Source organism: Acinonyx jubatus, chromosome D3 (genome assembly GCF_027475565.1).
Source record: "Acinonyx jubatus isolate Ajub_Pintada_27869175 chromosome D3, VMU_Ajub_asm_v1.0, whole genome shotgun sequence".
Lineage (NCBI taxonomy): Eukaryota > Metazoa > Chordata > Mammalia > Carnivora > Felidae > Acinonyx > Acinonyx jubatus.
Genome location: NC_069392.1, coordinates 42,353,844 through 42,369,342, shown reverse-complemented (window position 1 = coordinate 42,369,342; position 15,499 = coordinate 42,353,844). Strand labels below are relative to the sequence as shown.

The 15,499-nt window shown below is 35.3% G+C and overlaps 1 protein-coding gene across 1 annotated transcript in view; it reads right to left on the bottom strand.

Annotated features, from left to right (window-relative positions):
• Positions 1 to 15,499, bottom strand: part of THOC1 (THO complex subunit 1) — a 52,158-nt gene that overhangs the window by 25,299 nt on the left and 11,360 nt on the right. The window contains exons 8-9 of the mRNA XM_015066573.3: positions 9,090 to 9,172; positions 6,456 to 6,529 (exon numbers count right to left, since the gene is read on the bottom strand). Coding sequence (XP_014922059.1) covers positions 6,456 to 6,529; positions 9,090 to 9,172 — 157 coding nt within the window. The remainder of the gene's footprint in view (positions 1 to 6,455; positions 6,530 to 9,089; positions 9,173 to 15,499) is intronic.

Below are 15,499 nucleotides of genomic sequence, written 5' to 3'. Positions count from 1 at the left end.
TTATGTATAAAGGTTAATAATTTAGCAAGCTAGCTAATTTTGATAAAAGAATGCTAACTTGGTAAAGCGACTACTAGTATTTGAAATATGTGGACCTTGCTTCAAATCAATAATGAAGAATACTGGCAACTTTTAATTGACCAATAGTCAGCTCCTGCCAAAAGTTTTATCAAGAACTGGCAGTGTTCAAAAGACTCTAACGGGCATGTTAACTTTTACTCTTTCTACATTCTTTCCTAGTAACTTTGAAAACAGGAAAACAATGATCTGAACATCAACTGACATCAACTGTTTTCTATAACTGAAGCAATTTCATTGATTTACAAGATTGTAAGTCTGGGTTTTCTACATATCAAGTTAAAAAAAAAAAAAGGCCACAAAAGGAACATTTTCCAAAATGTGCAATTGGAAAAAAGAAAAGCCATGTATAAAATAAATTATTTATATTCCTCAAATAATACTATAACCAGTATTTGTGTAGTTCCATACACTTAATAAATAAGTTTTTTGAAACAAAACGGCTTTTGAAGATTTTATATAGTTTTATATATAGTTATATGCACACACACACAATGTTACTCAGTTACCACATATAAGAATATAATAAATGCCTCTTGAAATGCAGTACAAGGAAAGTTTGCCCTTAAGAAATGGGAGACTACCAGATACACAACCTAACCTTACACCTTAAAGAGCTTGAAAAAGAAGAGCAAATAAAACCCAAAACAGCAGAAGACAGAAAATAATAAAGATTAGAGCAGAAATTAATGCTATCAAAACCAAAAAAACAGTAAAACAGATCAATGAAACCAGAAGCTGGTTCTTTGAAAGAATTAACAAAATTGATAAACCACTAGCCAGTCTGATCAAAAATAAAAGGAAAGGACCCAAATAAATAAAATCAAGAATGAAAGAGGAGAGATCACAACCAACACAGCAGAAATAAAAACAGTAAGAGGAATATTATGAGCAATTATACACTAATAAAATGGGTAATCTGGAAGAAATGGACAAATTCCTAAAATCATATCTACAAAAACTGAAACAGGAAGAAACAGAAAATTTGAACAGACCCATAACCAGTAAAGAAACCGAATTAGTAATCAAAAATCTCCCCAAAAAAACAAGAGTCCAGGTCCAGATGGCTTTCCAGGAGAATTCTACCAAACATTTAAGGAAGAGTTAACACCTATTCTCTTGAAGCTGTTCCAAAAATAGAAATGGAAGGAAAAATTCCAAACTCTTTCTGTGAAGCCAGCATTGCCTTGACTCTGAAACCAGACAAAGACCCCACTAAAAAGGAGAACTATAGACCAATTTCCCTGATGAACACAGATGCAAAAATCCTCAACAAGATATTAGCCAACTGGATCCAACAACAATACATTAAAAAAATTATTCACCACGACCACGTGGGATTTATACCTGGGATGCAGGGCTGGTTCAATACCTGCAAAACAATCAATGTGATCCATCATGTCAATAAAAGAAAGGACAAGAACCATATGATCCTCTCAACAGATGCAGAGAAAGCATTTGACAAAATGCAGTATCCTTTCTTGATAAAAAACTCTCAAGAAAGTAGGGATAGAAGGATCATACCTCGAGATCATAAAAGCCATATACGAAAGACCCAACGCTAATATCATCTTCAATGGGGAAAAACAGAGCTTTCCCCTTAAGGTCAGGAACAAGACAGGGATGTCCACTCTCACCACTATTATTCAACATAGTATTAGGAAGTCTTAGCCTCAGCAATCAGACAAGACAAAGAAATAAAAGACATCCAAATTGGCCAGGAGGAGGTCAAACTTTCACTCTTCGCAGATGACATGATACTCTACATGGAAAACCCAAAAGATTCCACCAAAACACTGCTAGAACTGATTCACGAATTCAGCAAAGTTGCAGGATATAAAATCAATGCACAGAAATCAGTTGCATTTCTATATACCAACAATGAAGCAACAGAAAGAGAAATCAAGGAATTGATCCCATTTACAATTGCACCAAAAACCATAAAATACCTAGGAATAAATCTAACCAAAGAGGTTAAAAATCTGTACACTGAAAACTATAGAAAGTTTATAAAATAAACTGAAGAAGACACACACACACACAAATGGAAAAATATCCCATGCTCCTGGATAGGAAGAACAAATATGGTTAAAATGTCAATACTACCCAAAGCAATCTACATATTCAATGCAATCCCTATCAAAATAACACTAGCACAGAGCTAGAACAAACAATCCTAAAATTTGTATGGAAACAGAAAATACCCCAAATAGCCACAGCAATCTTGAAAAAGAAACCAAAGCAGGAGGCAACGCCAGACTTCAAGCTGTATTACAAAGCTGTTATCATCAAGACAGTATGGTAATGGCATGAGAACAGACACTCAGATCAATGGCACGGAATACAGAACCCAGAAATGGACCCACAAACGTATGGCTAACTAATCTTTGACAAAGCAAGAAAGAATATTCAGTGGAATACAGTGTTTTCAGCAAGTGGTGCTGGGAAAACTGGACAGCAACATGCAGAAAAATGAACCTGGACCACTTTCTTATACCATACACAAAAATAAACTCAAGATGGGTGAAAGACCTAAATGTAAGACAGGAAGCCATCAAAATCCTCGAGAAAGCAGGCAAAAACCTCTCTGATTTTGGCCACAGCAACTTCTTACTCAACATGTCTCCAGAGGCGAGGGAAACAAAAGGAAAAATGAACTATTGGGACCTCATCAAAATAAAAAGCTTCTGCACAGCGAAGTTAAGAATTAGCAAAACTAAAAGGCAACTGACAGGGCGGGTGGGGGAGGTGGGGGCGCGCCTGGGTGGCTCAGTCAGTTAAGCGTCTGACATCGACTCAGGTCAGTCATCATCTCGTGGCTTGTGGGTTCGAGCCCCGTGTCAGGCTCTGTGCTGGCAGCTCAGAGCCTGGAGCCTGCTTTGGATTCTGTGTCTCCCTCCCTCTCTCTGCTTCTTTCCCAGCTCACACTCTGTCTCTCTCTCTAAAATAAATAAACATTAAAAAAAAATTTTAAAGGCAATGACAGAATGGGAGAAGATATTTGCAAACAACATATCAGACAAAGGGTTAGTATCCAAAATCTATAAAGAACTTATCAAACTCAACACCCCCCTCCCTCAAAAAAAAACAATCCAGTGAAGAAATGGGCAAAAGACGTGAATAGACACTTCTCCAAAGAAGACATCCAGATGGCCAACCAAGACATGAAAAAAAGGCTCACCATCACTCATCATCAGGGAAATACAAATCAAAACCACAATGAGATACCAGAGACCTGTCAGAATGGCTAACATTAACAACTCAGGCAACAACAGATGTTGGTGAGTATGTGGAGAAAGAGGATCTCTTTTGCACTGCTGGTGGGAATGCAAACTGGTGCAGCCACTCTGGAAAACAGTATGGGGGTTCCTCAACAAATTAAAAATAGAACTACCCTACGACCCAACAATTGCACTACTAGGTATTTATCCAAGAGATACAGGTATGCTGTTTTGAAGGGACACATGCACCCCTATGTTTATAGCAGCACTATCAATAATAGCCAAAGTATGGAAAGAGCCCAAATGTCCCTTGATGGATGAATGGATAAAGAAGAGGTGGTGTGTGTGTGGAGTATTACCCAGCAATCAAAAAGAATGAAATCTTGCCATCTGCAACTACGTGGATGGAACTAGAGGGTATTATGCTAAGCGAAATTAGAGAAAGATAAATAGCATATGATTTCACTCATATGAGGAGTTTAAGACATAGAACAGATTAACACAAGGGAAGGGAAGCAAAAATAATATAAAAACAGGGAGGGGGACAAAACATAAAAGACTCTTAAATATGGAGAACAAACAGAGGATTACTAGAGGGTTTGTGGGAGGGGGGGATGGGTTAAATGGGTAAGGAGCATTAAGGAATCTACTCCTGAAATCATTGTTGCACTGTAGGCTAACTAACTTGGATGTAAATTTAAAAAATTAAATTAAAAAAAAAAAAAAAGAAATGGGAGACTACATTTAATCAGAGAATGAGAATTATGTAACCATCGTATGTTCCTTTATTGTTTCAGTTGCCAGAAACCTCACCTCTTAATTAACGCTTGATAGCAACAACAATCTTATTCCAAGTTGCTAATTATAATCTCCTACCTGTAAAAGCTTCTGATCTTTTATTTTTAGTTGGCCTGGTATTTACTGAGGTGCCTCATAGAAGAAATTTTAAAGTAGTATTAATATATGACTACTAAAACATTTTTACAGTTGAGGCACTAAAAGTAAAAAAATTCCTCTCCTCTCAAAGTTCCATTCCATGCTGTCTCTCTCTTTTCCTTCAGGGCTAAACATAGAAAGAGTGGTCTACACTCAATGTTGCCATTTCCTTACCTTCCTTTCATGTTTTGACCCACTGCAATTTGCCTTCTAACTTCACCATTCCACAGATACTTTTGGATTCTATATCCAAACAAAGCAAATGTAACTACTTATTATGTATGCAAACCATAACAAATTAGAGGTGAGAGTTACTATCTAAAATAGAATGTTCTGTAACTATTTTAACCAAGATGTTTTGTAACTTGACATATTTTTTAAATGTTGAGCTGATGATTTTATAGAATGTTACACTTATATTTTTTTAATACAAAATTCTTTATTGGTGTATTTAGCCAAATCTGAAATGGACTTCATACTGTAGATATATGGGTAATGTGTTCTTTGTAAATTGCAGTGCCTAAGACAATCTGGTGATACAGTTGGTCACAAAGTAATTCCCCAAACGATCTCTTCCTCCATTCAAAAAATAGTGAAGGGGATTAAAAGGTATAAACTTGCAGTTTTAAAATAAGTAAGTCACTGGGATATAAAGTATGGCACAGGGAATACAGTCAACAATATTGTAACAACTTTGTATGGTTGACAGAGGATAGTTAGATTTATACTGGTGATCACTTCATAATGTATATAAATGTTGAATCACTATGTGTCCACCTGAAACTAATGTAATAATGCATGTCAACTACATTTCAATAAAAAAGAAAAAGGGTTAGAAGAGTATGATTGTGACAGACTGAGAGGCAGCTGAGTATTGAATCCTTGTACCTGTGGCTACTTCAACATAACCAAAGGGGATGACTTGTCTATACAGGCTGAGTTTAACTAGACAAAACTACACTGGACAGTTTGTCTTTGGGGGCTCTTTTTACATTTCAGGCTCCTATTATGTTGGAGACTACTATCTTGGCCTTTTAAATTCGATGTTCAGGCAAGACCCCAAAAGTATACTATCCATAATGTCCACGAACAAATAGATGTCTAAAAAAAAACCCCAAAACACAACTATAGCTAATAATAAATACTGAAAAACACTGTTCTAAGTTTTTCATATATCACTATAGATAACATCAGCAAGTATGACAACAAGGGTAGCCACTGTGTATCTTAATAGAACATGTCCAAGCAGCATCTTCTTTAATACTCTCAATGAGCAGGTAGGTGGCATTACTACATTTTAAAGATATTGAAACTGAGTTGCAGGGAAGTTAAGTAACTTGCTTAAGGTTCTACGACTAGGATTGGAATTAAGCCTGGAGCCACACTACTTTCAATGCTTCTTTGGAGATACATGTTTGAATCTGAAATCTGGGATGCCAGGAATATGTCTCCCTGTGTGGATACTGGAAACTCTTCCTGACCTTTTGGAAATTTAATTGCAATTAATGATATCTTTTGTCACTGCAGATACCTGGATGTGAAAGTTTTCCTTCCCACCTCCCTTTTCTCTTCTTCATTGCTTCTAACCACCATTAGGAAGAAATAATTTGGAAAGAAAGTAGAGTTAGCATATGAGATAAGAAACAAGAGATGGAGCAGGAAGGGGAGAAGAAGGGAAGGCTTCTTATTTCTCCTACTTCATCAAAAATTCAGCCCATTATCCATAGGCCCTATCCACAGGTCCACAAAGTTAAATGGAAGGAAAAAGAGAGGAGTGCCTAAGTTGCCCATTGTTGGCTTTCCAAATTTTAGGCATATGCATAAAGTAGGCCATGTAAATAATGAACTGTCCACATGCAATTCAGAAACCAACTAAAAGAGCCTATTAGTGATTTAAAATTTGTAACTTTAATATACATAAAAATTACAAATAAATCTATAAGCAGGATTTCCTTCCTTGTCTACATCTTGATGGTAGCTACTGAATAAACACTGTTCTAAGCACTTTCCATATATCACTATACATAACATCAATGAGTATGGTGACAATAGGATAACTACTGTGTATCTTAATAGACCATATCCAAGCAGCATCTCCTATAATACTCTCAATGAGCAGGTAGGTGGCATTACTACATTCTAAAGACAATGTAACTTGACTTACTTAGTCATTAAGGTGTTAGCTTTGTAGATCAAGAAACTTGAACTTCAAAAACTCACCAAGTTGTTGGAGCTTCATCATCTCCCATTTCACCTTCTTCTACATCCATTCCTTCTTCTCTATCCTCAGTATGCTAAATTTAAAAACATGCATAGCCTGTCATGAAGCAGTTGTCAGGCAGAAGGCAAATACTAGAATAACATCATTCATACACTGCTAGACAAACACTGTTAGAAGTCTAGCTGCACTTCTGCCTAGACCTACAGTTAATCTTTAAGGCAACAGGAATTCTATGTGACAGGGATCTGAGAACTCAGAAGCAGTATGACAATGATATAAGATAGCTATGAAGATACAGTAAAGTTTTAAGACAGTATTTTTCCACACATGGTTTCTAGATTCTCTTTGCAAAGAAAGGGCCTATGGCTAAATACATTTTAGAAATATATACAATGACCTTTTAGAGAACTGAGAAGACCATTAGTATATTAAGGACTCTAAGAATCGTAGTAAATAACTGTGTTTTTGTCCCCAGCTTTAGTTTGACCAAATAAATCCTCCCCCAATTGCACAGAGAACTCTTATTATTGGGGAATACTTTAGGGTATGCTGAGTGTCTAGCTCTATATTGAGAAATTCAAAATAACAAGTTTACAGAGAATAGTTCAAGAAGTACTGAAAGATATATGAAGGCGAGAGACAAGATTTTAAAAATCTTAAGTCAACATCACTTCCAAATTGATAATAATTACATTTAACAAATTATATAAGGTAGTCTAATTTACAGTGAGATGTTAGTTATATCTAATTGATATTTTTTAAAGATTTATAACTTGTTCCTAAATTAAGAATCGGTGCTGAATGTACAGAAATTTGCCAGAAATCTGGACTGTCTTCTGGATATATCATAAATAATCTCAAAAGGGGCGCCTGGGTGGCTCAGTCGATTAAGCAGCTGACTCTTGGTTTCAGGTCAGGTCATGATCTCATGGTTCGTGAGCTTGAGCCCCACATTGGGCTGCATTGACAGCGTGGAGGCTGCTTGAGATTCTCTCCTTCCCCCTCTCTCTGCCCCTACTCCACTCACACTCTATCTCTCTCTCTCAAAAATAAACATTAAAAAAAAAAAAAAGCTAAAAAAAAAAAAACCTTTAAAAATAAAGTTGATTACACCTGATGTCTTTTAAAAAATCAGTGGGCAAATGATGGATTATGTAACAAATGGTTCTAATTATACTTGGAAAAAATAAAATTATAACTCAGTTTATTCCATACTCCAACATTCATGCTGGATTAAAGATTTACAAGAAAAATTAAATCATAAAAGCATCAAAGAAAACAAAGGGACTTCTATAATCTGCAGAGTAGAAGCCTTTAGCATTGACACAAGGCCAGAAACAATAAAACAAAAAGACCAAAAACATTAATATTATATCCAGATTGAAAAGTTCTACACAGGGGTGCCTGGGTGGCTCAGTCGGTTAAGCATCCGACTTCAGCTCAGGTCATGATCTTGCGGTTTGTGAGTTCGAGTCCCGCATCAGGCTCTGTGCTGACAGCTCGGAGCCTGGAGCCTGCTTCAGATTCTGTGTCTCCTTCTCTCTCTGCCCCTCCCCCACTTGTCCTCTGTCCGTCTCTATCAAAAATAAATAAAATGTAAAAAAAAAACAAAAATTAAAAGTTCTACACAGCAAAGGCACCATAAGTAAAGTTATAAGAAAAACAATAAACAGGAAAAAAAAATCAACAAAATGATAGGCAATGAATTAGTAATATTCTGTCTGAGTAGAACTACACAGCAGTAAGAAAAAGACATTTCAACAGTAAAATGGGCAAATGGCAAGAATAGGTAATTCTCTTCCTCACTGCTTCTAATTGTCATGGAAGAAAAATAAATTCCAATAAACATACAGCAAATCCCTCAACTTCATTAATGACCAAGCAATGTAAGTTAAAACAAAGAAGAGTTACTTTTTAAGTATATTATCAATTAAGCAAAGTTTTTTAAAAATTGATTAATTCCCAGGGGTGGTGTGTGGCTGTGGGTACACATTCTCTATGTATCAATGGTGATAGTATAAATTTGGGTATAACCTTTCTGAGAAGTAATTGAGTGCAGCTATCAAAATGTGATATATGCATATATTCTGACACAGCAATTTCACTTATTGGAATTTATCCCTAAAAAGACACCTGGATAATTTAGCAATGATATACACAATACTATTCACTGTAATGCTGTTAACAATTATCCACCGTTAGAAATTATCTAAATGCCTACTGACAGCATTGTAATATATATCCACTTGAAAGACTCATCATGAACCATTAAAAAGACACAGATCCAAATGTACTGATGCAGAAATGCATCCATTTTATACTGTCCAAAGAAGAAAATGGATTGCAGAACAATATGTATTATATGATCTCATTTTTGGAATAAAACTACACACACAATAAGTCCTGTAAGGACAGAGAATGCTAAGAGTGGTTATCTTTGGGCCTTGGGTTATGGGGTAGCCATACTTTCTATTTTAAATATTTCTATCTGATTTGCATTTTTTGCATAGAACATACATTATGTCTATAAATTAGAAATAAAGGTTTTAAAATTTTTGGTGACTTAGAAGACCCAGTCACAGGATTTATCTTAGTAACAAACTTATGTTTGTTAAATTTTGTATCAGCCTCACCTTCTGACCCAGGGTGCTTTCCTGCTCATTGGTATTGAAAACAGTAACATTTTCCAGATTAAATTGACTCTGCAAGTTAAGACCTATTAAAAAGAAAAAAAAAAAAAAAAAAAAGATTTTCAAAGCAAATCCACCAAACACCTAAATGTGTTTAAGAATATAACTTTGTTGTCACATAACCAAAACAAAGAAAATGACAAATCCATAATTAAACAAAAGATCAAGTCAGACCCACACCTGGTTTTCAAATCCTTTCTAAAATTCATTTCTTTAAGGTGCCTTTACAGTATCCAGAATTCTACATATATAACAAATGCAGTTGTCCCTGTTATTACTGAAAAATCTAGAGCAATTTTACAGAGTGCAATATGCAGTAATTTATAGTTTTGCTAAAGCACAAATAAAAATTGTATTAAACAAAAAGTGAGCATGTATAACAACATATATAATAAATATGCTGCAGTTAATGAGAGCCAGGTTTCTCACTGTCAAAGAAAGAACTTATGAATAAGAAGGAATATTGGTACTGGATTGAACTCAGAAATATCAGTATGATCTCATGGTTTTTGTTGTTGGTCATTTAAAAATACATACATAGACACATATTGATATAGATGTGTGTGCATATAGATCTTTCCTAGGTCTGTCCACCAAGTGAACCCAGAGCAGTGATACTCTTAGATATCTAGGGCCCAGATCTTTGCTTCTAAATACCATTCTTAAATAAAAGGAATCAGGCTCTTTGGAGAAGTGGGTGATTCTAGGGTTGGGGTAGGGAAAACACAGATGAGCTCTATTTTCTCATACCAGGAAAACATGAAAGAGCTCCCTCCAATGGGCAAAACCAGAACAATCTAACTAAGAAATTAATTACACTATGGGATTATAATCCGGACAATAAAATATCCACAAATTCACACTGAAACAGATGACTGAATTAGTAAGTAAATAAGGGAGAGCAGACAACTCTTCTGCATGGAAGAATCCCAAGTAATAGATGTAGAAGGAATAAAAGAAATAGAAAACCAACAACAGGACAACCTAAAAATCATTGCTGTAGGCAAATTCACTGATGAAAACTAAAATTAGTGGGTAAAGATCTAAGGAGAAAAAGAGTATGTGCACAGCCTCAAAGTATTTCCCTTCAAATATTAACTACAAAGGCAAAGACAGTAACTTAGCAACAAAAAAATATGATGACCAAGGATACCACCACCAGTAATAGTATATATCAACATTATGTTGAAATGATGCAGTGAGAAGGCCACATCACCTCTGTGGTCTTCCCCTAAATCCGTATCCTCAATCTAATTACGAAAAAAATCAGACAAAGTTAAATTGAAGGACATTCTGCAAAATACCTGATCAGTACTCTTCAAAAGTATCAAAGTCATGAAAAAAATAAGAACTGTCACTGACTGGGGAGAGTAAAGCAACATAGCAACTAAATGGAACATGGGATGCTGGGTTGGATCCCTGGACAGAAAAAAGAAAAATAGTGATAAAATTGGTAAAATCCAAATAAAGTCTTAGCACAGTTAATAATGCTGTACCAATGTTGATTTTTTAGTTTTGGCAACTATATTGTGATCATGTAAGAGGCTAACATTAGGTGAAGGTTGTTAATTCAGGTACTCTCTAGATTTTCTTCGCAACTCTTCTTTAAGTCTAAAGTTATTTCAGTACAAAAGTGAAAGTGGAAAAAACTATGCTAGATCAAGTCATTAAGCTAGTGAATGAATCTGGTTGCCCATTTAGCACTGACTACTTAAAATACATTTGTCTATTCTCTATTTATTATTCAATATAGTACATGCCATAATTCTCATTAAATCAATAATTTCAGTCAGACTTCACTACATGCTAAACTACATGTTAAACTGGCTTTTTGAAGGTCTTGGGATATACTCCAGTGAATGTCAAGCATCTACAAATGCTTAACATAGATACTATGAGAAAATATCCCCAAATGCCAACCTCCCTTATGTTAGTGGTAAGATTAATTATACACAGCTTTTTCCTTCATTTTTCAAATTTTCTGAAAAAAGTTATTTTTATAATTTAAAAATTAAATTTAAAAACGTTACTTATTAAAAGATGCATAATGTTTAAAGCTATATATTAGCAATATATTATTAGTCTTTCAACCAGTCAATAAGGGAAAGAAAAGAATGGTTTTTCTATGTCTTGTTAATTTAGTAATGCTGTACACTGTAAGAGAGGTCTAAAATGTTCTTTAAAATATGATGAGATCTACAAATAAAGGGGATTAAGAGTACACTTATCTTGGGGCGCCTGGGTGGCTTAGTCAGTTAAGCGTCTCCTGACATTGGCACAGGTCATGATCTCACGGTTTGTGAGCCTGCTTGGGATTCTCTCTCCCTGTCTCTCTCTCCCACTAGCATGCCCTCTCTCTCTCAAAATAAACATTTTAAAAAATTAATACAAAAAAGCACGTATGCTTATCTTGATGAGCACTGAGAAACATACAGAATCACTGAATCATTATGTTGTACACTTGAAACAAACATAACACTGTATGTTAATTATACTTCAACTATAAAAAAGAAAAAATAGAAAAAAAGAAATGCAACAAATAGCATCCTATAAATACATTTGAAATTTTAATTATTTTTAAAATTTTATTTTAGAGAGAGAATGGGAGAGAGGGGCAGAGAAGAGTAGAGAAGAGTGGGGAAGAGTGGAGAAGAGTAGGGGAGACGGGGAGAAAAACTTAAGCAGGTTCCACACTGAGCACGGAACCTGATGTGGGGCTTGATCCCACAACCCTGGGATCATGACCTGAGCTGAAATCAACAGTTGGATGCTCAATCGTATGAGTTGCCCAGGTGCTCCAATACATTTGAAATTTTAGATAATACTCACAAATTCCCAGGAAAAAGGAAGTTACCAAAACTGTCTCAAGAAAAAAATGAAAAGTCTGAATAGTCCCAAATCCATTACATAAATCCAGTTTAAAACATTCCCACAAAATTCTATTGTTGCTAACTGCTTCCCTTGTAAAGCTTACCAAACATTCAAGAAAGAAAGAATACAAAATTACTCCAACTTTTCCCGAAAAGAAGAAAAATAGGAAAATTTACAATTCATTTTATGAATCTGGTACGAAAATCTAATATCATTATAGGGAAGGAAATTTACAGGCCACTCTCCTTCCTGAACTAAATTCACATTATCTCTAAAAAAATAACATTCAAAATCCAGCTATATTTTAAGAGGAGGCCCTATTACAACTAAATTTGAATTATATAATGTAAAAAAAAACTGATGAGAGTGGAGGCTGGAAATAACCAAGAAGGACAAAATTATGGCTGAGAATTGAAACCTTGTTCTTATGTCTTCTATAACTTCCAGCAAAGAAACTACAAATTAGTTCTTATGAAGGGGCATAATTCATTTCACAAAAAAGAGACTTCATTTATCACAGATTTAAATGGCAACTACGTGTCTGGTACCGTTCTAGGCACAGAGAACACAGAAGTAAACAACATACACACTGAAAATGACAGATAGTGCCAAATACTAAGAAGAGATTTTAAATTAGGTGGTGATAATGAGGGACTGTGCTGGCAGGTTTAGAATAGATGCTGAAAGAGAGGCTCCCTGAGGAAGTAAAATTGAGACTAATAGCTAAAGTCAGTAGTGTAACAATAATGAACAGGAGGGTCATAGAGGGAAGACAGTGCCAAGGCCCCAAGGTTCAACTGACCCTGGTCAGAAGGCAGAAGAAGGCAAAAGGCCAATTCAATGGGCAAAGAATAGTTTTTTCAATAAATGGTGCTGGGACAACTGGTTATTAATATACACAAAAATGAAACTGAACTCCAACCTCATACGATATACAAAAATTAACTCAAAATGGACCACAGAGCTAAATCTCTTATAAGAGAACACAAGAATAAATCTTTGTAACCTGGGATTAGACGATGATTTCTTACATATGACATCAAGAGCACAAGCAACAAAGGAAAAAATTGCTATATCAAATTTCACCAAAATATAAAACTTTTGTGTTATAAACAATACTATCAAGAAAGTGAAAGGAAATCTGCAGAATGGAAGAAAACATTTGCAAATTACATATCTGATAAGAGTCTAGCATATAGAATATAATGAGAACTCATATAACTACTTAATAAAAAGACAACTCAAAAATTGGGCAAATAAAACAAATAGCCATTTCTTTAAGGAAGACGTACAAATGACCACTAAGCAAATGAAAAGATGTGCGGCGCCTGGGTGGCTCAGTCGGTTAAGCGGCCGACTTCGGCTCAGGTCATGATTTCGTGGTCCGTGAGTTTGAGCCCCATGTCGGGCTCTGTGCTGACAGCTCACAGCCTAGAGTCTGTTTCAGATTCTGTGTCTCCCTCTCTCTGACCCTCCCCCGTTCATGCTCTGTCTCTCCCTGTCTCAAAAATAAATAAACGTTAAAAAAAAAAAAAAGATGTTTAACATATCTAGTCATTAGGAAAATACCAATCAAAACCACAATGAAATACCACTGTATACCTACTCAGGTGACTATTAAAAAAAAAGGGCAGAATTAGTAAGTACTAGCCAGGATGTAGAGAAATTGGAATCCATGTGCATGGATGACAGGACTGTAAAATGGTGCAGCTTTTTCACAAAAGAGTTTGGTAGTTCAAGAATTTTTTTTTTTTTTTAAGCACTGATTATTTGAGAGAGACAGAGAGTACATGAATGAGGGAGAGGGGCAGGAGGAGAGGGGGGAGGGAGGGAGGGGGGCTCAGCACGGAGCCCAATGTGGGGCTCAATCCATGATTCTAGGATCATGACCTGAGCCAAAATCAAGTGTTGGATACTCAACCAACTGAGCCACCCAGGCACCCCTCCTCAAGAATTTAAATTTAATTACCATATGACTTAGTAATTCCATTCTAGGTATATGCCAAAGAGAAGTGAAAATATACATCCAAACAAAAACTTGTAAACAAAAGTTCACAGCAGCACTGTTCATGATAAACAAAAAGCAGAAACAACCCAAATGTTCATCAACTGACGAATGGGTAAACAAAATGTGGTATATCTATACTGATAATATTATTTGGCTATAAAAAAATGAAATACTGATACATGCTATAAAATATATAAATCTTGAAAATGTTATGTAAGCTAAGTTAAAAAAAGCTCATCAATAAAAGACCACATATTTCATTATTCTATTTTTTTAATGTCCAGAATAGGAAAATGGACAGAGAACAAGGAGATTATTGGTTGTGTAGGGCTTGGAAGAGAGGGTAAGAATGATGATGAGTGAGGCAGGGGTGCAAGTTACTGGGTACAGGGTAGAAAAAATACTCAAAAATTAGACTGCAGTGATGGTTGCACAACCTTGTAAATATGCTAAAAAAAACCCCAGTGAATTGTATACTTTAAATGGTGAATTGCATAAGTGAATTCACATGTTGAAAGCTATTAAATAAAATAAAAAAGCTATTAAAAAAGTAATAGAAAAGGTGAGTTTCCAGTAACAGGTCAATTAATTCCATAAAAATTTACAGAGCATAAACCATGTTCACAGCAGTGTTCCAGACAATGAAGTACAAAAATGGTTCTCTTAAAACCAGTAAAGAGCTGACAAGAAAGTAAGGGATATGTGGCAAACATCCAGAAGAAAAGTAAGGTAAGCAATGCATCATCAATATTTAAAGCCACTTTTGTCTTGACATTTGCCAAACAAGACAATCAGTTGTAAAATTGAGCTACTCTTTTCATAGCTTCCCAAAGCTAGAAATGTTAAAAGTAAATCAGGGCCCAAAAATGATGGGCCCACCCAACTATCTTCAAGGCTGGAAACCTGTAGCACTATACCCTCAGGTTAAAATAAACCAAACTACAGCCCAGCACCAAGTCTTCTCAATGATCAAAGGAATTATAGGCCTTAAAGCGGGCTGGATTAAGGTAACCCTGGACTGGTGATAGCTTCCTTCTAAAGGCTCCTGGCAAAAGCAATGAAAACTCTATCTGGAGAAAACTATCTATCCTAGGCCTCAAAATCCCTCAATATTTTCTCAAATATAATACCCAATACTAACCAGATACACAGATAAGAAATCCTGAGAAACAGTAGAAACAAACCCACAAAGACTTCAGATACTAGAATGATCAGACACAGACTATAAAATAGAAATACTTATCCTGGTTAAAAAACTAAAGAAAAAGTTTGAAACTATGAGTAGGGAATAAGAGACTAGAAAGTGATATAGCAGACTTAAAAAAGACCTTCAACAAATGAAAAATAAAATACAATAGAATGAAAACAATAACTAATTAAAAATTAATTTAGGAGCTGATCTTTCATAGCTGAAGAAAGAAATAGTGAACCAGAAAACCATTCTGAAGAAATTATTCAGAATGTGATACAAAAA